The following is a 24,472-nucleotide window of genomic DNA, read 5'->3' as shown; positions in this document are numbered from 1 at the left end:
GAAATGGAGTGTCTAGCTGTCCAGAAGCTTTTTACCTATATGCTGTGATTTATGAAATGTGAAGCCAGGCTCAAATTGTTTCCTTGCCAATTAAAAAGTCTCAAGCCAACCCGCTCTCAGATTTTTCCAAGTCTCATGATACTCTGTCCCTTGCCATTATGGTCTTCTGCAACTTACTGCTATACAGAGAAATCTTCAAGTCTGGGTGTATTTGGTGTCCGACGTTTTTAAAATGCTGCCTTAATACCTGCAAGTGTATAATTAAAAGAAGATGAAAATGTTGGAAAGCAATGGTTTAAGTTTTGTTCTGTTACAGATGTTTTCCTCTTTATATGTGAGAAAACTCTTGTGCAACTTTTGGTTTAGAATAAGCTTTAGGATTGACTTGATAATTTATGGAAGTCAAATACATATTTTTCTGCTTAGAAAGCAGGAGGGGGTTAATGCTTTTTGCTGTGACCAGCTGTAGTTAAAGAACGTTTTGTGGCCTGGTTTCATATAGCATGAATTCTCACTAAAGACATAGAGTGTTCCTCAAACCTTTTTCTTAAATTCTCTAGAGAAATACGAAACGCCTAGTGATGCACTCCCTCTCAAATTAATTTTGTAAGATTTAAGTATGTGGCAAAAAGAACAAAATTGCTTTGCAACTACAGGCATGATAAACATGGATCTATCTTGGAAGGTTGGCTATTGAGTCCAAGTTTTCTCATTTGATCAGAACTTTAATCTCCAGTAAGACATGAGTAGATTTGCAGAAGTATTACTTATAAAATTCTGTTCCCGAGGCATTTCCATTAATCTAAGTGTTGTATGGAACAGAAGTAACCCAGCTTGCTTGCTTACGGTTTTAAGCTTCCAGCTGTAAGTTACAATTCCAGAAAGGAAGGGTTTTCTGCTGTTGCTTAGGGTATCAGAATCATATACAGGGCTATTGCTGCTCCTTGTTTAAAATGCTTATCAAAGTCTGAGTCTGCTGTTTGAAATTGCGAGTGTGGCATGTGCTGGAGAGGGGCTAACCATAAGGTCTGTTTCCTTTCCCAGAGAAAGAAGGGTTGGGGCAGGGGTCCCTTCAGGGGTGACGCAGAGATACCAAAGTTGCTGTTCTCCTTTAAACTGCTTTTTAGAAGAGTGCAGAGAATCGAGTCTTCCACAGAGGAGCATTTATCATTGCAAACCCCCGCCAGAGTAATGCTGGCCCAGGTTGTGAAGGACTCTGTTTGGAAGGTCATGGGGAAAGGGAGCACATTAAGGGATCTCAGCTGGGAATACTGGGATGAGTGTTTTACCCTTCAGAGCTCACTAGACTTGCCACGGCACCAAATGTTTGCGTGGAGCTTTTTTCTCGACTGTCTTAGCATTGTAGTGTAAAGCTTAAATGTTTTCTTGTGTGGTCTTTGTGATGGAAATGCTTTTTGAGCCACAGAAGTACTGATTGTTTTCTTATTACTTACCACAGCTTGCTTGCCGTGGACAAGGTAAAGATGTTCTTCTACACTTAACTAGGGGGAAAAAGAAATAAAAGTTTTTCAGTTCCTTGCAGCAATGAGAAAAGTGACTTGATTTCCAAGTTATAGAAGTGCAGGCAAAGAGCAGCACATCGGTACGGGCTCGCTCACTTAAATGGGAGAGCGATGTTAGGTGTGCGATGGCAATAAAAGTGTGCAGCACGAAGTCATTACCTGCTCTGGGGTAGGTCATCACTGTTGCATCACCTGGCCCACTAAAGTAGCCAAACAAATGGGAACTATGTGGAGGATGTTGTGTTTTGCCTCAGAATGAAAACACTTTCTCAAAAGGAGTCTTATGGTGGAATTCTGACAAATCTGAGGTTGCACAATGAAACAATTGAGCCGTCTCTTGAGAAGTAAGATTTTTATTGAACTAAGCAGTATTACCCTGTGAAATATTTCCTTACAGCTGTCTTTCAGGAACTATATCCAGAAATGGAAAAAACAGGTAGGTTATTGAAGTATCCATCTGCTGAATATTCAGCTCAGTGATAATGCTTGCAAATAGACTTTGGAGATATTTTTGCAAACTGTTTCAGGCTTTAGTACAGGTTAAACTTTTTCAAGGTCTGTTTGGTTATATTTGGACTGAGAGTACAAGAATGGTGAAAGCTCTGTCCTGCAGGGACAGATGGCTTCTGAATGTCCAGTGCAAGAAACTTGAGGGATGCTACAGCCTCTTCTGAAAAACTTTTCAGAAAAATATGAAATAAAATCTGAAGTTTTCTGAGTTGCTTACCCTGCTTTAGAAGATTCGAACCAAATGTTAAGAACTGATAGAATTGCAGGTATCTGAAAGTAGTAAAGTATTATGCAGTATGAGGTGTCACACTCTCCCTTCTCATAATCACAAACTGGCAACTTAACGTGAATTCTTTCCTCTAAGAGCACAGCATTTATGCAGTCGGAATTTTCTAGGTATGTTTATAGTAATGTTTAGTTAACTTCATTCTGTAGCTTTAAATCAAGGGAGACTATTTCAGATGTCTAATATATAAGATAGAATTTAAAGGCTGATTGCCAGCTAATTTCACTTGGGGGGGTGGCTGCAAAATACACCTTTCACTGACTGTTCTGAATAAACAAATACTATTTTTGTAGCAGGCAATAGATTATTGTGGTAAAGTAAGATCTCTTCCAAGGAGACCCAATCTGTAGGTTGAAGCAACTGGGGCTGACAAAAGTGTTCATTAAAGACCATTTCATTTCAAAGGGCATTTTCAGTTTTTAGGTTTACCTGAACTGCTTTTCTAACCAGCTATCATAGAAAAAAGAAGAGACTACAGATAGTCTGAATTTCAAGCATTTGCGATTAAAAAGAATTTTATAGAACATTGTACAACATTTTTAACAAATGTACTCTTTATGTGAAGACCAATATCAGAATTGTAATCTTAAACATTTGTGTCAGTTATAATTCTTGTGATTTGGGAATGAAATATGTTGGGACTGATCGTCTTTTTTTCCCCTTCCCCAACCCTCACTTAAATATTGTTGAAACTCATTAGCTTTGACCAAAAGTCTAACTACAACCCAGCCATATAATGATCAGTGAAGCTTTATCTAGAGAATGTGTTTTGAAACCAAAATGTTTTCTCTCCTTTGAATTGCAAGTAATGTTTTTCGTAGCTGTTGGTATCAATCAATTAAAGCAACGACATTAGGTATTAATTTAAGCATAACGACAATATTAGATTCTTCTTTTAGCATTTCTTAGGTTAAACAGGGACAAAGTTCTTTAAGATCCTGAAGGAACATATGAAGTGCCAAACAAATGCATTGGTTACAATTCAGAACATCATATGAATTTTGTGTGGTGTCAGATTAAATTAGATAAACTGTATAGCTAATTACGGTTATTAAATCGCTTTGAGACTAAAAACATCCTTCTTAGTGTATAGACTCTAGTACCTAAAGTAAACATTTTGTTTCAGATTTTGGAACTATCTTTTATGGCATTTCTTAAAAATTGGGAAAATTACATATTAATCCCAGTGGAAATAGATATCCAGAAGGCAAAAAAATGAATATAGAGAATATCATAGTAGTACCTACAGAGAGGAAGGGAAATATGTTGTAAGAGCAGTCCAAGTTTGGGGGTGGCAGGGAGAATACACTGAGCTAATTCCTCATCTATGTCAGCAGAAAGCTGTGTTGGAGGAAAACTTGTTAATATGCAGAGATGTGGTCCCGTAAACTACTGCGTGTGGACATCTGTTCAGACCCCATCACTCCGAACTGGAGCAGGAAAGGGGTCTCCAAGTGTTAAGCCATGATTTTATTATCAGGACTTTTCATTTTGCCATTTAAGTTCAAAGTATCAAGAGATTTTTTTTTAAGTAGGATGTTTGAATATGAAAGGGGAAAGTTAAAAAAAAAAAAAAATCAATTTGGTTGTCTTGAGGTTATCAACCTCTTCATACAATTCATTTCTTTTTCTTACATGAGGAACACTTTGTGTAGGTGTTCTACGGAAGGCAGGATATGCAGGTCTTAAGGAATTCTCTACACCATTAAGAATTTTTATATTTTATGTTTAATTAACCACTTCATTTTGAAATAATTATTGGTTGAAAAATCTCCCTCAGCTGGGAAGCTAGAATGTCTTCAATTTTTGGGTAGCTTCTTGGAGTAAATCTTAAACAGTAATGTGAAGTCAGATTTTCATTGAAAGTAATACCAACGTTTTTAAATAAATTGTTAAATAACTAATCAATTTTCACATTAAAGCAAGACAATGTCATTTCACATATTTACATTTAAGGGTTGAGCTGACCTGAAAAAGCATAAGCTTTTTAACTGAAAAAGCTTATACCTTGTCATTTTTCTGGATTTTTTTTACCAGCCTTAATGACTGTTTGCATAAAGTATGTTGGACTTGAAAAAAAAGATAAATACGCTTTGCAAATGTGAACATTTGCTTTTGTGAATGTATGTTTAAAAAACACTGTCATTTACAGTAGAAGAGGTTTCTGTGGGGGGGAAAAAACAGGGGAGGTGGGATGGGGAACACAACTTGGGAAAAAGACAGGAAAATCATAGGCCTGCATTTTGCAGGGGCAGATTGTGCAAAATAATGATTTAAAAGTAATATTTTATTTTTCTGGAACTCAAGCACTGCGAAGTTTATACTTGATTGCTTGAGCACTGTGGGATTTTCCTCCTCAGTCTATAGGTCTGATCATCATCTGAACTGCTTTCAAGGAGTAGGAACCTCCCCGGTACTCAGCCCAAAATATCCCATCCTGATACTTGCTCCTGTAGTGGCCACCTCTGTACCAGACACCATTGAGATTCGAATGTGCGCACGCATTGTACCACCAGCCGCCTTTGTGGAAATGAGCGCAGTTTCCTGTGGAACAGAGAGAAATCAGTAAACGTCAGCGTTCAAAGAGGAGAAATGCTAAAGATCAGCAAACGCTTTCATGTTCTTACTAATTCTTAGCGGGGACTTTTTGGAACTTTGTGTTATGTTGTGGTCCTATCAGTTGATGCTTCTACCTAAATTACATGTTCTGTTTTAACACCTGTTGCTTAGAGGGAGGATTATTAACACAGTACTTAACAAGGCAGCTGAAAACTAAGGAGACCAACTCTCTTCAGAACACCAGTAGTGCTTCTCTATGAGCTAGCATTTAAAGCATTCAGGTTATGTGCTGTTTAGAAATACTTCAGTGGAAGTAATGTGACTTGATGCAGTCCCAAGGAGCACTCAGGTCCACAGTTCCACAAAGCTGCTTGTAACTGGTGCATTTACCCTTAGAGGTTTCTTTAAGAGCTTGCAATGTTTGTCTAGTTTTATGGTTATTGACAGTTGAGGAAAAAGCGAAAAATAATTACTCAGTGCAGATGAATTATTACACTCTGCAACTTTTCTTTTACCACTAAGGCTTTAAGGGGAAGGTAGAGAGAGTAGAAAAGAACCAAAAAGAACTGTTCTTCAGTAAGGAGAATGAAATGAAGTCGTCTGTCCATTTCTCATGTACTGGTACATGACTAAGCCTGTACCCAGTTGCAGATCTTTCTGTGCTGTTCAGAAGCTTTTGTTCATGGGAGTTATTGTTCAGTGGCCCCCTCACTACTCACTGAGAGATCACCTGGGAAGGTACTCTGACTGCAAAGAATCACAGGTAAATGACAGGGTTGTCATTGAGCTAACTGTAAAGCTTGCTCAAGTGTGTCTGCAGTGAAGATGATAGAATTTGAATTTCTGAACTGTGCAGTGGCTTGAGTGGGAGCCTGTCAATGCAATTTGTTGTCTCCACCTATTTAAAGCATCTTTTAGTAGAATTGCTCTGTCAGAATTTGAGTACTTTATCTGTATTAATTCCTTCTTTAAAGGTGATACCACTAATGGGATTACTGTTTTTGTATTTCAAGTACATACCAGTGTCCTTACCTGAATACATATCCCTGTCTCTGTCCAGTGTTGTAAACTGCTTTCCGTTGTGCCATATCATGGAATCGCCTGCGTTTCCTTGGTATGTTCCTAAGCGTAGCCTGTAGAACTCATTTTCGGGCTCCAAGCGGAAACTGCTGTATTCTGCATAGACTTTCTTATTGCTCCAGTCCTCTAATTCTATCAGTAGTCTGTAGTTATCCTGATTGGTAAGCATGTAAATGTTTTCTAGTCCCAGCCAGTATTCTCCATCAATGTTTCCAAATCCTTTCTGTACAGAAGATCAGAAGGTGATATTTGCTTAGTTTATCTTGGTCATCAAAACTTTTTTCAGCAGGAGTAGTATAAACCAATGGAACTGGGGTACTGTAACCATTTAAGTTTCAGAATGACTGCTTGAAGCATACGTTTAAATGCTTTATTTTGCTGTCTTTAGCCACTGATTCAATTGGACTGCTACAGCAATATGAGGTAGTACCAGAATCAGCAAAGGTAGCAAGATTGTCTGTTTCTCTCTGATCTCCTCTTCTCAAGATAAAGGGTGAGAGAACAGGAGCTGAAAAAACGTATTTTTGGCTAAGTTAAGGGATTTATAAAAATGTATGAACAATGAATTGTAATGGGGTATGTTTCTAGGTTGGAAAAGGTGATCATGGATCAACAATTTCAATTTCTCAGGTAACAAAATTTTTGTTGCCTTTCTACACAGCTAGCATTGGTTTTTAGTGTCAATGTTATCACGTACTTCATCTGTACTCTCTGTTAGGCTTACTAGAAATGAAATCTAAAGACAATTTTCCTTTGAAATCACAGATTACCAGTTTGGTATCTGTGAAGTGATACTTCGTGCCTGTTGTCTCTTATCCCTGAGCGAACCAGTGGTGTTAGTGTTTGGAGTTGTAGTGAAGGTAGGTACATTCCCCCATCACAGCTACCTGTTAGGCTTCCTAGGTTCTGATGGCTTCCTATCCTCTTTCTCAGGTCACTGATTATATAGGATATGCTGCTTGGAATCACTTTCTGGGGAAGTCTCTCTCCAGTAAAGAAATGTTCTAGGCCTCTACCTCAAGCTGCAGTTCTACAAGCAGCTTAAGTTGATGTAGGATCATACCACTGTCTAAAATGAAAGCGGTGCCTGTCTCCTACAGGCTTGGGGTAGAGTGGCTGTAAAGCTGTGCAGAGGAAAAGGATCTGGGGGTGTTGGTCGATGCTTGCCTGAACTTAAGACGGCAGTGTGCCCAGGTGACCAAGGCCACAAGTGTCCTGGCTTGTGTCAGGAATAGTGTAGCCAGCAGAGCCAGGGAGGTGATCGTCCCCCTGTACTCTGCTCTGGTGAGGCTGCACCTTGAGTGCTGTGTTCAGCTTTGGGCCCCTCAGTATAAGAAAGACATTGAGGCCCTGGAACGTGTCCAGAGAAGGGCTACGAAGCTGGTGAAGGGCCTGGAACACAAGTCCTGTGAGGGGCAGCTGAGGGAACTGGGGTTGTTTAGTCTGGAGAAGAGGAGGCTCAGGGGAGACCTTATTGCTCTCTGCACCTACCTGAAAGGAAGGTGTGGGGAGCTGGGGGTCGGCCTCTTCTCACAGGTAACTAGTGATAGGACTAGAGGGAATGGCCTCAAGTTGTGCCAGGGGAGGTTCAGGTTGGAAATGAGGAGACATTTCTTCTCAGAAAGAGCAGTCAGGCATTGGAATGGGTTGCCCAGGGAGGTGGTGGAGTCACCATCCCTGGGGGTGTTTAAGTAAAGGTTGGACCAGGTGCTTAAGTGAGAAATCACCTGGGAGCAAGTTTAGTCAAGGTTGGCCTGCTATTACGCACCAGTTACAGACTTAATAAACTTTCATTGTATTATGTTCAAAATGTTTTCAGTTACTTCATAAGACATGCCATAACTACCCTATGGCATATTGGGGTGGGGACGACACTCACCACTGTTCTAAGAAGTAAAGACATTGAATAACTGTTACAGAGGAATAATTAAGATTTGAATGATAAAATTCTACAAATGCAATGCAGAAAATGAAAATCCTCATAGTAATCTTGTCATTTTCTTTGCATATATGATATCTTCGGAATATTCATTGAGTTAAACGTGGCTTAGTTCTCTCTTCAATATTAACACATTAGAATTGCAGCTGAATTTAAAGTGAGCACAGTGTCACAGGGAAAAGCTGTACTGTATGAATGAAGTTAAGACAGTATTATAAAAAGATGTTCATATTTCCTGTCTAGCATGTAGTTACTCCAAAGCAACATTTGGTTTTTGTCCTAGGTATTATGCTTGTTAGTGCATAATATCATGGTAACGTGTTTCCCTCATACCAACCCTTACACGTTCAGGAGTTATCTAATGTAATCTTAAAGGTGTAGGTCGATTCCTTTAATCACAGCATGGTTAGGGTTGGAAGGGACCTTCAAACTCACCCATTTCCAGCCCCCTGCCGTGGGCAGGGACACCTCCCACCAGCCCAGGCTGCCCCCAGCCCCATCCAGCCTGGCCTTGGGCACTGCCAGGGATGGGGCAGCCACAGCTCCTCTGGGCAGCCTGTGCCAGTGCCTCATCACCCTCACAGTAAAGAATTTCCTCCTTATATCTGGTCTAAATATACCCTCTTTTAGTTTAAAACTCTTTTAGTTTAAATTCATTGCTAGGAATAGTTTCAAGTTGAGGCCATGATCCCACAAATCTATTAGTGTGCCTAAATGAATAATTCCACTGGCTGAGATTGCTTACTCATAGGGGAGACGGTTAAGCTTTTTCAGTATTTATTGTAGTTCTCTGTGTGTTAATAGAAAGCATGTGTTTAGTTAGGTCCTTGTAATAAATAACTTCCCAGTCACTGTCTAGGGTAGCATGTCTCTCAACCATTGTTGTTGTGCGTTACAAATGCAGGCTCTTTCAGACTGTAAGTCAGTCAATACAAAGTTAAGTAATGCTTTCAGTGTAAGGGAATGTTCCTACTGAAATACATCCCTCTTTGAGGAATGACCCTTCTGGATGATTAATTTCCTTTCTAACTTAAGCAACTAGCTATTTCCAACACTTCAGTATATCATTCAGTAGAAACATTTGGAATGAAGAATTGTGTTGGAAATATTAGCACCTTCTTGATAGTGGTAGATAGTGTAGTCACTGTCACACCAAAATGAAGCTGCTGATTTTCAGAATTTGAGTTTACCTTGTAACTGTCCCAGTTCCTGAAAAAGTTGACAGAGCCATCTGTCCTCTTCTGAATAACTGCCCATCCTCCAGGGTCCAAGCTGTTCTCACACCATAGCTGCATCGGTTCATTACTGTTTTCAGGCTTGATCATATAAATCCCGCTGTTGGAATACCCAGCTTCCTTGGCTTGTTGGCAGTCTTTGAATGGACCTTTTTGAAAAGAAGTACAGTAAGCATACGCGCTTGGCTATGGTGTGCATGTTGTTCAAGGATATTTGATATTTTAGTGAAAGACTTAGAAATAATGGAAAGTCAATAATTCAATTAAGGTAAAACTACTGTGAAAAACAGTGTAAAAAGTTACTCTGTGTGTGTGTGTGTGATACATACATATATATATATATAAATATCCTATGCGTATATATATCTTTAATAATATCACTGCTAAACAGATAATACACTTCAGTTATCAGCACCTGATTTTTATCTGTTTGTGTCAAAGATTTGTTCTCTTATTTGTGATGTTGAAGAAGTGCAGAAATTATCATTTTTATTAACTGTTTTCTCCTTTACCATTTAGACAGAAGTTAAATGACAGTTTATTTCATTGCCTTTGGGCACCCATTTGAAACTGGTCAAAGCTGAAAATCAAGAAAACTAGACACAAAACACCCAAACCAAAACGAAGCCCCCCACACTTGAACACACAGTGGTAGATATAGTTTCTGTAAGAAATACTTACTCCCAGAGTCTGCAGATGTGGAATTTAGGGATAGAGTGTTCTTATACTGCATCACCCTTTAACCTTTATATACTTACCTGGTTCCAGGAGCAGCCTGCTAACGGTAGGTAGGAGTCTGTGCAAGTTTCAAATTCTGTCCATGTGGGAAATATGCAAATGGATACTGAAGAAGAAAATATGCAAGCGGTGGCAAAGGGCTTTTGAGCAGCTAACAGGGCCCACATACGTGTTTTCAGGGTTATGATTCTAAAGAAACATGCAGTTGACAGTGCTGCTTGAAAGCTCTATTTTGGACTATATGAATACTGGTTTTACAAATACTGCTTACAGAAGAGCATCTAGTAAGAAACCAGCAGCTTAAATACTTCTAAAATCTTTAAAATCATTGCTTTGTGTAGTTTGCCTTTCAGTTTTTCAGTTTTAGGTAGTATTTTCATGTGCTTTTTTTTTTTTTTAGAAAACTGTCTGTTGTGTATCACTATGTCAGTTGAGTTGATCAGAGACGAGCTATTTAGTAATGAAAAGCAGGATATGTTCTGATGGCTAGTAAGTGTCAGATGCCTTAAATGTATTTGAAAATTCAAATTCAGTTAATCTGAAAAAGAAATTACCTACTGCTTTCCTTTTTTTTTTTTTTAAGGCTCAGTTTCTCAAATCTGCTTGGAAGTTCGTAGAAAACCCTCATCATTCACAGAAGAAACTAATGTGCAAAGAAGCATAAAAGATTGTTGTTGAGGTTATTTTTTAATTAAAAGTAGAGGTTGAGTGGAAGTGACCTTCACTGCAGATTAATTTTCCATGACAAAAGCAAATTGAAAATCACTTTTTAAAAAAGTAATTTTAAGGTAGTAGTTGCTAGGTGCATAAGTTTGTAATTAGCAGGAAATCCATAGAACATTTCATATTAATTAGCATGCAAAACGTTTTTGTAATGAAGGTGACTTCTTGCAGCTTCTGGTTGCAGCCATGCTAGCAAGCATGCTACAGACATTGTGCCATAGTTGGAAGTACTGCTGCATACTGTGCTGTCAACATTTGATGTTTTTGTCATTCTTACAGTGCTTGCAATAATCGCTTGGGAAAGAAATAATGTAGCTTTGATATACTCATGCTTTTTTTTCTTGCTCACGATTAAAATGTCCGTGTAGATTGTGTACATTGCAACGTTTGTACAGTGGGCTTCCTGGGCTAAGTTAACCTCATTTCCTGTCCTTGATTACCTAAAGTAAATTTGGGATCTGTACAACTGAACATGGAGGTCATTCTAGAAGTATTATTGCCCAGCAATTATTGCATTAGAAGAAGTGTGAACAGAGAAGTAGGTTTTTAATAATTTTAATTAAACATTGAAAATAGCTCAATTAGATCTGCTAAGTATTATTTCCTGTGATTTCCTCTAGAGGAGGTATTGAGGGCATACTTCTGCATGAGAGAACTGAGCAGGTGTTTGGAGTGATATTAAGTAGCTTTTAAGGCAGACAAAATTGTACTAGTCCAAGTTCTTGAAATTTAGCTGGCATTAAGGTCGCAGGATTTAATTTATATGTTTTTTGATACTTAGATTTGTCTGTGGGCTTATCGGAAGTTAATGTTGCAGTAGAGATGACAAACTTCTGCTTTTAGTATTAGGAAATCCAACAAATCCCGTAACTTTTGGTGTATAGTCTTAAAACATTTTTGAAAAGTAAATTTTATTACATCTAATTATTTTAAATTCCTGGTATTAGAACAGATCCATTTCTTGTTCAGTGGAAATGCTAAGATTTGTGAAAGAGTGAAAGATTTGCCACGGTGTTGGTGTGGGTAGAGGCACTCTGGCTGATGTAAAAAGCCATAACTGTTTAAAGTGTTATTGCCTTTATAAATTCAGTTTGAAAATGTATTACCTGTGTAAGGAATAGATACTTCATGCATATCTTCTGTAACAGTCTGTGTACACTAAGCTGCTTTTTGGTTATAGTTTTTAACTAGTTGTAAGTTTATAAATAATCTGAGAAGATGACCTGTTACATAATTTACTTCTAAAATCAAGTTTTAGACTTATGATTTAGTACGCATCATATTCAGTTTTAAATTAAATGGTAGAGAGGGAAAGCAATGAAATCCTTTTAGTTGGAATCTTGGTAAAATAGTGGCTGAATCCTATTTTAAGGATGGCAAGTGTTATCTTGAACAGGTAACAGAAACAATGCTTGTGTAAGCTTCACAGGGAGGATTTTAGTCAGTAGTATAGAATAAATCCTCCCCCACCCTCCAAAAAAAACCACCACTGGACCTCTGCTTAAAAACAAGTTGCATTGTTATCTGAGATACATTAGCAGTAGAGTGGGTTGTGTGTGTAGAATTTTTGTAGCTGTTTATTTTTTTTACACTGTGGCAGTAAAACCTGGGGGAGATGGCTCTTACTGCAAGGATTTAGATAACTGTGGCAACTATAATTCACAGGAACGTTTTTCCTCAATTTCTAGAGCAATCTTAATGTAAATTAAACTGTTCAGAAAATTAGATCATTCTTCTGTTCCGCCGGATATTTTTCATTTTGATCCCTACCAACAATTTAAAACGCGCACTGACCTTTCTGTAAAAGTCTTGTGTGTGCAAGTATTTGTTTACTACGACTTCTTCAAATACAGTTGGAAAAAGCTCCTGATTTTTTGGTCTGGTTGCTTATTCTGTCATAACCATGTCTTTGACAGTCCTGTTTCTAGATGGGACTGTTTAGTTTTTATTGGTCTTTTTGGACGTCTTAATACATTATAAACAGTCATGATCTTTTAACTGTAAATTTCATTTTTCTGTAGCATAGGGAATTTTGCTTCTGCACATCATTAAATATGCTTACCTTCATTTCAAACAAGAGTGATAATAACTAGGCATTGTGTTGCAATTTGGTTTCGGTGATTGATGGTCTACCAGCTGGAGCGACTCTCAACCCTCATTTTCCCCAAGATACTGCAAGAAGCACTTAAACTTCAAACTCAAGACAAATATTAAGTAAAAAAAAAAAAAATTGAATAGCTTGTAATAAGCTTCCTAAGATTCCTTTTGTGTTCTCTTGCAAAAATGGGTTCAAATTCGGTAGGGGTAAAGGGGTTAGTGAAAACACTGGCAGATGGTTTAGAGAAAATATTTAGTGCTATCGCTTCATTTTTATATGTACATCAGGCGTATAATGAGAGAGAAACACATGCATTAAAAAACAAAGAAAACTTTGAAACATGGGCTTTCTGGGAAGCAGGAAATCACTTTTTTTAGAATTATGCTTTTGCTGTCTGACCGGACATTAATGCTTTTATATTAGCTGTTTCCTTTGTGTCATGATGTGTGACTTAAATTCTCGTGACATCTGGCATTTTAGTTGGGATTGTGCTTGAACGTTTTGCAGACCCTGAATAAAAATAGTTGTTCTCTACAACTCAGCAGCAGCTAGTTGTTTGTAATGTTGTGGAACAGTCGCAAATAAATGTTTGCCTTCATCTTAGGAACCAAGCTGAATTTCCAACTGTGACTAAAGGCAATTTAAAAGGGGGGAGGAGAGAGGGGAAACAACCCTTTTGCTGTGCAAGTTAACAGAAGTCAAGAACAAGAGCTGGTATGGATGTTTGAGAACAACATAGGTTGTTTTTGTGAATCTTTTTTTTCTTGTACTTCTTACGAAGTTTTAATAAAGTAAGAGTTGTGGCAAAATTCAGGACATCTCAGCAGTAGTTAATTTTCCTGTCACTAGTTTTGTTTCTAGTGATAAATGAATTTGTGTAATGGCCTAAAGAATGTAATGTATGAAGATGTGATGCAGCCCCTTAATGTATTTTCATAATATTTATGGTATTAATTTAACTTGACATCAGATTGCTGGGAATGTAGTTACTCATTTTAAATTTTCAAAGTTGAATGCATCTAATTAGACCTAGCCTTCATTCAATTATCCTTTCAGACTTATCTCTGGAGTATTTCAGCCAGAGTCATTGCACCACTGTGCTGGTGGATTTACATGCTCACTTTAAAGCAGTTCAGAATTTAAGGAGTAAAATTCTTCTAAGAGGGAGTAACTTCTGGCAAATGTATATGTGTAACTATACAGGACAACTGCTTAAAATTTTGTCTACTTAAGATTAATTATCTTTTCTGACATTCACTGTTTCTAGTTACTGTTACATGTAACTAGTAGGAATCTTCAAAGAGAGTGGTAAATACTAGAAAGCATATGCTAAAAATGAATTTTCATTCCGTCTGAATGAATTTTTCATTTCAACACAGCTGGAGATGCAAGCCCCAAGACTTTGTGACTCAAAGGCTTAATTCTTCAGATTGAATTTCTGAATATCAGCTATTTCAACAAATTCGTCTTCTGCAGCTATAGCTTAAAATCACAATCGGGAGGAAGGACTAGCTGTACCAGGTACCTTTAATTTTTCATTCCAGTTCTATAGTCAGGACAGTTTCCTTCTGAAGCAGAGAAATCTCAGGTTAGATAAACAATAGGTAACTCACCTTCGTTAATTAAAGCCAGCGGTGGTACTCTGAAAGGACTCTTTGTAGGTGAAGTAGCTGGATCAGGCGGTGGTCTTACATCTCTGTCTCTAGGGTAACCCGGGTCTCGTTGTATCTCGTTACCTCCCAGAAGAACGGGGGTGTATGGGTGACTGTTGGGGATGTGCTGGGGCACCACCTGGACAAGCGGTGGAGACCCGTGGGTGTCCTGCCGCGAGAAGATTCTCAAGCACTGCTCTTCCAGGAGGGAGATAATCACAGACTGATTATTTACAAGATCAGTCAGTGCTGCGTATTTTACTTCAAGCTCCTTGTATTTTGTTGCCATCTTCAACATTTCTGTTGTAACATTAAGGACTTTGTTTTCCAGTTGGGAAAGTTCAAGAGAGTTATCACGCTTTCGAATTATCTCATGCAAGAGTTGCATATAGAGTTGAGTGACCCGAGAGTTCATATTACGGCTTTCCTTCCTCAGTAACTTTACTTCATTCACGATGTTTCCATCCACATCCACCACCAACTGCAAGATGTCAATCTCCCGCTTTTGCTTGGACAGCACATCCTTCAAGTTCTCTATGTCCATTCTTGTGACTTCATCTTTTCTGTTACCAGTACCTGGTTCGTTAGTATTCACACAAATTGGCCCTGTGATCTTCTGTTCAGGGACCAAGAAGGTGTAACCACATTTCTTTCCTTCCTCTCCACTGTCTGCTGAACGAGGATGCCTCCGTTGGGATGTCTTATTGAGCGTTGATTGTTCAGTACAGCGCCCGATAGAAAGCAGTAGGAACAACAACACACCCAAAGTCCATTTAAATATCTTCATTCTGAAGCAGGTATGATGACCTTCAGAAGACTGTTGAACATATGGAAGGTAAAATAATTAGAGATGTAATGAAGGCAGCTGTAATTGAAGCAGGTGTAATGCTTCAGTTGCCTAAACTGAGTTTTGCCATGCTTATGTGCACGTAGACAAGCATTTGAAATCTTCAAGTTAGATTACATTAGGTTAGTTTCTACTCCCTGCAAATAAAGCACAAGCTTATAGGCCATACATGGTGCTTGCAGAATATTGTCAGAAGAGGGAAGTAGGGAGGCAGTGATTATTTTTCAAAAACTTTTATATACATAAATTTTGGATTTTGGATTATACAAGTTTTTCTGTGCTTTTGTTAGGTTCATGTATATACCTATAGGCATATACTTTCAAGTATTTTATACATATGTATATGCACATGTTTTTCAAGTTTATGTACACACAAACGTGGTAGACTTGAAAAATATATGTAAAATACACACGTGCACCCTGCTATAACACTACTTTTGAGCATTAATGTTAGGTAGAGTATGAGCTAAACATAGTTGTCTTTAATGTCGATGAAAATTACATATTCGAGTAACTTCAAAATTGTAAGGAAAGCCAGTAGCGTGGTTTGAACTGCACTTGTGTATCCCTACTTAGCTATTTTTTAATTGTTGTCACACTGCTTTCATATATTGGAGAATGTATTTATCCTAATAGCACTGAAGTGTTGGGTGTTTTATCAGTCTAAATACCACACTGAAGTGCTTCATTCACGTGCTAAGAAAATAATGTATTTCTTTTAACTCAGTGTAAGGAACTGAAATGCAATGATAAAAACACAGAAATAGTTTGAGAGTCATTTTTCACTTTGATTTCAAATATTTGAGATGATTAACAAAGGTAGCACAAAAACTGGCGGGGGGGAAACAGCTCCCATTACATGTTTAATTTGGCTTGTCAAGTAGATCGCTCTTCCCTCTGATCGCAGCTGCTGATCTGGCTATCCTTTGCAGTCTAATGTTAGCAGTTGTACAAGGCCTGGTACAGTGGCCTTTGTGTGGTTGCATAGAAGAATAAAATAAACCCAGAGAAAGCTAGCAATTTTCATGTTGTTCCTGCCAAATTCAAGTTTAAGTGCATTTGCAATCCTGAAGCAGTTACCCTGATGGAAAAGCAGATGAGTACTGCTTCCTTGGCCTTCAGCTTTACAAATGGTAAGATGGCTTTGATGCCAGGTCACTTCTCTGCGTTCTGGTGCTGGCTTTAATATTATTGCTGCAAGTGACATCTGTTCAGAGTAAATCTATCAAGCCTCCGTTAAGAGCAGTGGATGCAAATTTCAAAAGATTCTATGTGCAATCAGGAATTATTTCTAGGTTTCTTTAGCAAATGGTTTATTGTTGCCTGAAAATAAATTTTATTTTGTTGTCAGTTGTATTCCAAGCTCTGCTGTAGAGGAGAAGAAAATATTTGCATTTAACACTTTGAAAATAATTTCTTGCTTTACAATAAATGGAAGGAATACATAAAAGCTTGAGAATATTTATATTTAAATATTTGTCTCTATATATTTCACTCTTAATATGTAGCAATAAGCGTTTGGGTATATGGACTGTTACTTTCTTTTCAGAAATAGAATTTGGTTAAAAGGTTCGTTACTTGTTTTCCGCTGAAGGTATACTTTCTATTAAAAGAAAAAGTATTGCTTTTCTCTGGGGCTAGCTGTGTATTTTTCTTTAGTAATTTCAGACTTCAAAATATTAATCGCTTAGGCAGTGCTCAGAGTTGGAAGTTCATTAGGTTAAATTTTCTCATGAATCGTGGTAAAAACGCGGGCAATAAGTCTGTGTGTGGTGGTTAACTTGAGAACGATGAGCTGAACTAATTGTCCAAAGTTTGACACTTCTGCAAAGTCCCTTAAGTTATTTTTCAATATTTTAAGTTCAGTAGCAGGAAAGGTGACTTCATGGCACATTAAGAATGAAACTGTAGTACCAGTATTCTACTATTTCTTCTTTTCACAATATATAGTGGCTACTTCATAGCCCTAAAAGGTGAATAACAGTTCAGACCCTGGCAGGTTTTTTTTTTTAAGACCCTATACGGTTACTAAAATAATCAGTGGCTGGGGGGTGGAGGGGAGGAAGCAATATATTTTTCCCCTGAAACACATTAAAACTGAAGTGAATATTTAAAAAATAAACAAACGTTTTGCAGTGCAGCCCCCCGGCTGACCAGGTATGCTGTAGCAGTTTGCTTTCCACATATCTTTTAAGCATTATGTTCATTTTGAGTAAGTATTGGATAAAATTAGAACTTTTGTCAATATCTGTGCTGTCAGGCCATAAAATCAATGAAATCACCGAATGTAGCATAACCAAATGCAACAGCTGCACAATGTTATGCCTTAAAACTTGTAAGTAATTCAAGCATCTTGAATTAAACTGACTCATTCAGATAAGCAGTGATGAGCAGCTTCTGACAACTTACTTGATAGGTAACATGCATGCTTCCATGGAAATCTTGGTGTTGAAAAAAAAAAAAATGAAATGTTTTAAGGTGTTGCTTGGGGTGTTTGAGCAGCGTAATGCTGAACTTGTTATACAAGAATTGGTTCTGTGTAAGATATTTACCTGGAGTTTTAATCTTCTTAGAAGGAAATGAAAATACTGTTTCAGAAATTTCCTGATGTTCTGGGCAGGCAGCTTAAAAAAATATAAACTGCTTATCCAGAATATCCCCAAATGATGGCCTAATATGTAAGACTTTAAAATGACAAATATTAGAGTTGGGAAGTAGTTGGAGGGTTTTCTTTAATTAGCTGCGTTATGTCACAGGTTCCCAGTTTAGATTCTTAGGTTATGTCCTAACTGCTAGGAGATAAAGTAGTTGAGGCTCAGAGTCTTAAAGGCTTCCTGCAAGTCTAGAGTTGCTTGTGGTGAGGGGTATTGTTGAAATACCTGAATACAAACCTTGAAAAATAAGCAAGAGAGATGGTGATTACAGATGCTATCACTTTAAAACGTATTATATAAATCTGTATGAGCTGTCATGTTTTTGAAGTTAGAATATACTGTCACTTTGTCATGTTTCTGTGCTGAGCAGTCTTGTGTCAGATTTCTGAAGTGGCATTGCCTGTGTTCTGGTGTGCTGATGTTTTTCTATTGCATCTGCAGAAGAACATGTAGAACTACTCAGAGCAATGCAGGCTTCATAATCATGTTGTTGGAAATGTTCAAAGTTGTGGATAGGGTTTCAATACCATTTCAAGTTTAATGCTGTTTCTTTTCTAGATTGATCCCTATAAATGAAAGTCTTATTTCCAAAATTAGTTTTTATTACTTGAAAAAGTGCTAAAAGGAACAAGATTCCAATTTAATAGAGCAAAGTAACGTAGTAGCTACTATTTTTAATTTTTACTGAGAAATTACAAGAACGTGGGCTGTGTTAGCTAAAAATATTGTATTGCTTATAAATATTAGAGTTGCAGGAATGGGGAAGTGTGAAAGCTAATATATATTTGACTTTTTTTAAAAAACTATCTCCACAGCAAACAATTTGTTCTCTGTTGAACTGCTTTGAATTTCATGTCCAACAGGAAATAAAATTTGGAGACCCACAGCACAAATTAGAAAATCTGTTCTTTCAGAGCTGATGAAGACCACTTCTCCTTGGGCAATGTAGGTTGTTATGACTGAATGTAAGGGAAGTATTGCAGGTAAATGTGAACGTAGACTTCCCTTTGTATGGACAGCATGGTGCTGTACGTATCTTTATCCAGAAGATTTGTCAAAAGGATATGGTCAGATGATAAATACCACACGTGTCCTTTTTCATAAGCCTCTATTTATCATCACATACAACAGGAAGAAAAACAGCCAGTTGTTTTTGATTTGTTTTTGAGAAAGTAAGTGATAATGGTGAAAAGGAAGGTCCTGTGAACATGACAGCAGTTTATCGGGGAGCTCTACTATTGATGTTACGCGTACTTTGTTTTATGTTAAGCATTATCTAAGCAGCTAAAATAATTAGAGCTATTTATATCCACGCAAATAAGCACAGCCTTCGTGTGGTTTTAGTTTAGAAGTGGGTTCATAGCATTGCAAGTTGCATTGCTGTGGGGAGAACACTACAGAAGAAGCGTTCACGTGGATTTCTGATGTATCTGTATTTTTGTAAATTAATTTCCCCTGCATAAACAAATGCTTCTCCGGTAAGTCACTCTGCCTTTGGTGGAATAACGGGATTGCTTTCGACTGTGTTGACTGGAACCCAGGAACAATACATTCGTGGGTTTTGTTTGTCAGATATATAACATATTGATTTGCAGAATTCTACTGTTAGATGAACCGGAATCTGATCCCTTTTAGAAAAGGCCATCTAAAAATATTCAGGTGGTTTTGAAGCAGTTGCTGCCAATGTGTCATTCTACAAACGATAGATTCTTAGAAATGCTCTGCAGTATCTTGTCCTACAAGATACTCTGAAAACACAGTACAATATCATAACATTTCCAGCTTTTTGGTGAAGTTTTTTTTATGTGAGGATTCCTTTACATTTGTTTGCACCAGTAATGTTTGTTTAGAGCATTTAAAAAAGCGGGTACAATAGACTGGTGCATTTTGTGTTTGCAGATGTGTTATATGGGGCCTCCAGGGTTCTCTGTGGAACAGACATGGAAGGCATCAATCATCTAGCAATGTTTGCTGTAGGAACTTGTGCTTCATTCATCGCTGTATAAATTGCAAGGACCAGACTAATAGAGCATGTTATGAACAACCAGTTGAGCCCAATAAAACAATAAAAAAAATAAAAAAAACTATTAAAACCTGATAATAGCCATGTAGTTACTGGCCAAAGTTTACATGGCGTATTTTTCCATCATATATGGGAGCATTCTAGTGGCAACACCATAATATTAGCAGTCCATTATTTGTTCAAAACGAAGCATTTCAAAATTTCAACTCTAAAGTTGGAAGACAGCAAAGGAGAAGGAGTTAAAATCTTGCATGTTGCCATTTTATTGCTTTAAAGTTATTGACTCAGCTGTTTTCATTTGGAAAAGATTTAGGAATTGTTCGAAGCAATGTAAATCAAAAGCTTGGGGAATAATGAATGAATGGAGACTGGCGTCCAAAGCACATAATGTAGATTTCAAATGTTTTTGTTGTCGTTACTTAGGTTGTTCCCTTTTAATGTGTAAGAAGCACAAAAGGGTAGTAAGAAAAAGGGCTCAAGAACTTGGAAAGGATCCATCTTTCTGTTTGTCAAGACTGCTTCAGACTTTTTCATTCCATAGCTCCTAAATTTTAACTTTTTCCATAACACTTTGTCTCTTCTTTTAGAGTCACCCCCCTCGTTCTCTCCTATTGTGCCAGACATTGCTGAGAGTTTAATATGAACACGTAACTTAAATGCTTTCCCTTTGTCCTGGATTATTTACTGTACTCTCATTGCAAAGTCGATATGAAGAAAGGCAAAAAGTGTAAAAATTGGTTTAACAAGTTTTCTGTTTTTTTTTTCCGTACCTTCATCTTGGGTTTGTAAAAGCGTTCTTTTTTTAATCATTGACTTTGAAACTGTCTTTCCCCCTCTCCCACCACCCCCATAGAACTGTAACAAAACCCCCTATTTTCCACTTATTTTCCACTGTTGCCTTGCATGTTGCATTTCATTTTTCTGAAACTATTTGGAAACTAATTACTGCTAAATTAAGTTACAGTTAACTTCTCTCTCATTCCACAAACCTTTAAAGGAAGGGGTTAGTGTCCATTACAGCAATTTCTTTGGATTTTCAGTTCCATAATTGTTTGTGCTGCAGGCTTAATTATTTTCTGAAGCACTGTATGACTCAAGTTTCTTGGTTGATTGTACAACTCAGACTAATTTTGTTACTTCTGAGTAGTAGAAGTAAAACTTTAGTTGAAAAGGTACACGTTATTGCTACTTAGAGATGTGCACTGGTTTACTTGTTATTTTACAGTACTTTTATTGAGGTGTCCATTTTCTAGTAATGCTAGGTCTGTGCATTAATGCTGGGCAAAACAGAGCTTCCCCGAAGTCGATAGAAACTTTGGCTTTTGCTTTCTCAGGGGATCTGAATTTCATGTTAATATGTTCACAATATCTAAATTACATGCTTAACAAAGAATCTAGTAGCACTGATTTTCTGTAACTTTATAGAACATAAAATTTACAGAAGATTTACAGCTAAGCAACTGAAACTTCCAACTGGAATGAGTTAGGCAGAGTGCTTTTTAATTCTTTCCAAGTTTCCAAAGTCTACCAAATGCCACAAAAGTGAGTTTTATATTTTAGCTGTCAAACCGTTCTCAGGCTGAGAGATCTGTTTGTTCACAATTGTATGTGGATGGTAGATGCATGTACAATTCACAAATAGCTCAAAATTAGACTTGCGAGAAAGAATAACATTAAAACTTACCAAGGGGGGGAAAAAAATCTTGCAGCTGTTTTGCTTCTGTGGTAGATGGAGAATCCAGAGGCCAAGTTGCGTTGTCTCTCTGCGTTACCCGATGTTGTGGATTGTTAATCTGCAGTTGGAGTTGAAAACTGCTTTTGTCTTTCTCTGTTAGATCCAAGCTGTACTGAGGAATTGGGTTTCTCCATGCGATGACTGAGCTATTTAAATCATTTAAAAATAATAACGGGGGAAAAAAAGTTCCAGTATGTTTTATTCCAGAAAAAAAAAGAAAGCAATGCCTCTTTGAAACTGCAGTGTTTTACTCTCACATGCAGAAGTGCACTAACCAGCTACAGCTGACCCAGATTCCATATACATCACATTTGGACAGTTTTTTTAAACAAACACACACCAGACGTAGCCGTTCAGCCCACCTATGATGTCACCGCCAACACACGGAAAGCAGAAGAAACTCCTCCTTCGGATTTCCTATCCATACCCTCCAGAAAGGGAGGGGGTAGGGAGGCCGAGGAGTCCCGAACAAGGGAAGATTGTTTGCCAGCCGAAGGGAGGGTACCATATGGCAACAGACTGTGCAAGAGTTCAGCAGGCAATTACAAATCAAACATTTTTACTACGCTGCCTAAAGATGCCTTTCAAGTTATTACAGTGCTGGGCTTCATTTAGAAGAAAGATTCTTTCAGGCTGATAAAACTCAATTTGTGTTGCTGGGAATAAAAGGGGCAGCCTGGCTGGATACAACAGGAAAAATGAACCATTTATAGGTCAGGAGAATGTTCAACAGAACGTTGCATTCAATTCTTGACGTTCACTTAATAGGAAATAGTTCGAGTTGTTAAACGCATGAAGTCTCTGCTGCATGTGGAAAACGTTAAAGCTGTGTGCGATGGTTTTGGGTAGGTATCAGAATATTTGATAACATCTGATTAGCATTAGAAGTAGCAAAAGCTGCAGAGGTTATGCCCCTGCGAGGAGCGTAGAACACAGTTGTGTCGAGCTGGGCAGCACTTCTGCGCATTCATTTCACTTTTAGCGATCTCTGTGGTTCCTTCAAAAAGAACACACCAGTTCCTTTTGCAAGAACTACCTTTGTATGCTTTCAGAACTGTTTTAGACTTCATAAAAATGCATCAAATAATCTTAGGGAATAGCTCTCTACGGAAGAGCTCTTGATGTAGCTAAAAGAAAAATCCATGCAAGTCACTCAGAAAGATTGGGTTGTAAAATCATGGGTAACACTGCAGGTGCTTCTCATAGTGAATTTCTTTAATTGATAAGCATGATTTACTGCTTTCTGTGGAAGATCAAGCAGGTTTGGGATTTTTAAGGCCCATATGTGGACATTGCTAAGCAAAGTTAAGTTCAGGATAGATTACGCAGTCTAGATAGCATTGCAATAGGAATGTGAGTATCTGATCTTTCTGATTATTCTTTCTATTTTTTAATAAGCTGATATGAGCAGAATAGAATATAGAGAATTTTAGTAGTAGATCAGGTCATGTGTAATACCTTTTTATTCGCTTTTTTATATGCCACCTTTCAACCACAAGTATTTTAATTTGTTTCTGTGTGTGCGCGCACACGCGTGTGTGTGTGTGTGTTGATTTTGGAGGGATGCCCAGAGTCTCCCAGCTCATGCCGAGGACTGTGCTGGTGAGGTGCTACACAAACACAACTGCTGCTCTGGTGAGCTTGTATTAATAGTCTTCCACCTGTAAAGCCACACTTCTTGTTATGATTCTGCTTATACAAGGCTGAGTGTGAAGCAAAATATACTTTCAGAAATTCCCTAATACTGGAACAAGTTTTTTGGCAATATTATTTGTTTGGATATTAGATTTTAGATATTAGTAGGGTTTCTGTGTTGTGAAAGATGCAGAAGAGCAGTTGCTTTTTAATGGTAGGGTTAGTTGGTCAGGATGTTTCATTTAATTGAAACAAGAACGATTAGAATTTGGGTGAAGTTCTAGAAACCAAGTTTTATTTAGAATTAAAATAAGCACTTTATAACATTGATATGTAAGGAGAAGGATTTTCCTCTCCGCATTATCAAGGGTTTGAAAGAATAGTAAGGTTGCAGTGCTGGCAAAGAAGAAAACAAGTAGAAGCCTTGGAGACCTAAAAAAACATGTCTGTTGGGTTTCAGCAGTTACAGCTAACAGAAACTGCAGAATTCATGCTGCATTTCAGTGTGTGCGCACTTCTTGCCTAGTTATCTTTTCCCATGTTGCTGCAAGTCGAGTTTGAGTTTCTATTCAGGTTGACGTTGCAAATATGATGTTTTTTCCTTCTGTTATTTTTTTGTTGAGTTGGAGGAATGAAACAGTAGACTTCCTAAAATCGTTAGTAATTTTGATCATGTATTTTAGTTCTGTTTACTATGCTCCCATTTGTCAAGGGAACAAATAGTTGGTAGTATTGCAGAAGATTAGGTTCATGAGTACTTATGCTTGCTGTTGTAATTACTTCTAAATGTAGAACTGTTAAATACACTGTCCCTGGTGAAGATAGTCAGCTAGTACGTGCCTGGCGTGATGCAGGAGAAAAGGGTGCTCTCTGTGTCCTGTTGTGACTTGCTGTCCAGTGTGACCTGGAAAATTAGCTGTGCTTACACATGGCATCTGCAAGTACAGCTGAGGTAAGGCTAACAGAAGTAAGGATTAAGTGATGGAGGGAAGTGCAAATTCCACCCCAGACAAGGGTGGTAGGGTGATGTACTTCCATGACAGTCCAAGCTCTGTTGCTGTTTTGCTTTGAGGTTTGAAGGCTTTCAGAGATCTTGATGAAATGATTTCTCAGGCACAGCTAAATTAATATATTGAGGCAATGCTGTCGTCAATCTCTTTGCACACTAGGAAATGAAAGTAAAATATTCTTCATGATTTTTTTTCTGGTAAGTGTGAGACACTAAAGAAATTTTT

At 37.8% G+C, this 24,472-nt stretch overlaps 2 protein-coding genes across 8 annotated transcripts in view; one reads left to right on the top strand and one right to left on the bottom strand.

The window, feature by feature from the left end:
- Positions 1–24,472, top strand: part of RALGPS2 (Ral GEF with PH domain and SH3 binding motif 2) — a 144,484-nt gene that overhangs the window by 83,867 nt on the left and 36,145 nt on the right. The gene's annotated exons all lie outside the window — the stretch shown is intronic.
- On the bottom strand, positions 1,861–24,448 carry ANGPTL1 (angiopoietin like 1). The gene is made up of 5 exons (XM_083845904.1): positions 21,552–24,448; positions 14,305–15,160; positions 9,088–9,281; positions 5,911–6,181; positions 1,861–4,863 (listed from the first exon to the last, which is right to left on the bottom strand). Exons 2-5 carry the CDS (start codon positions 15,128–15,130, stop codon positions 4,676–4,678), a joined length of 1,479 nt encoding a protein of 492 aa, XP_083702030.1. The 5' UTR covers positions 15,131–15,160; positions 21,552–24,448; the 3' UTR covers positions 1,861–4,675.

Source organism: Anser anser (assembly GCF_964211835.1).
Source record: "Anser anser genome assembly, chromosome: 8".
Classification (NCBI taxonomy): Eukaryota; Metazoa; Chordata; class Aves; order Anseriformes; family Anatidae; genus Anser; species Anser anser.
The sequence above is the reverse complement of the archived record's forward strand: the minus strand, read 5'-3'. Positions and strand labels throughout refer to the sequence as shown.

Bases quoted from the DNA above. Each gene is read 5' to 3' on its own strand.
- ANGPTL1 (XM_083845904.1), bottom strand. From the start codon at position 15,130: ATGAAGATATTTAAATGGACTTTGGGTGTGTTGTTGTTCCTACTGCTT. The intron at 9,282-14,304 runs GTGAGTTACCTA...CTTTTCAAAAAG, and splicing joins GCTGGCTTTAATTAACGAAG to GTCCATTCAAAGACTGCCAA. The intron at 4,864-5,910 runs GTAAGGACACTG...TCTGTTCCACAG, and splicing joins AGACAGGGATATGTATTCAG to GAAACTGCGCTCATTTCCAC.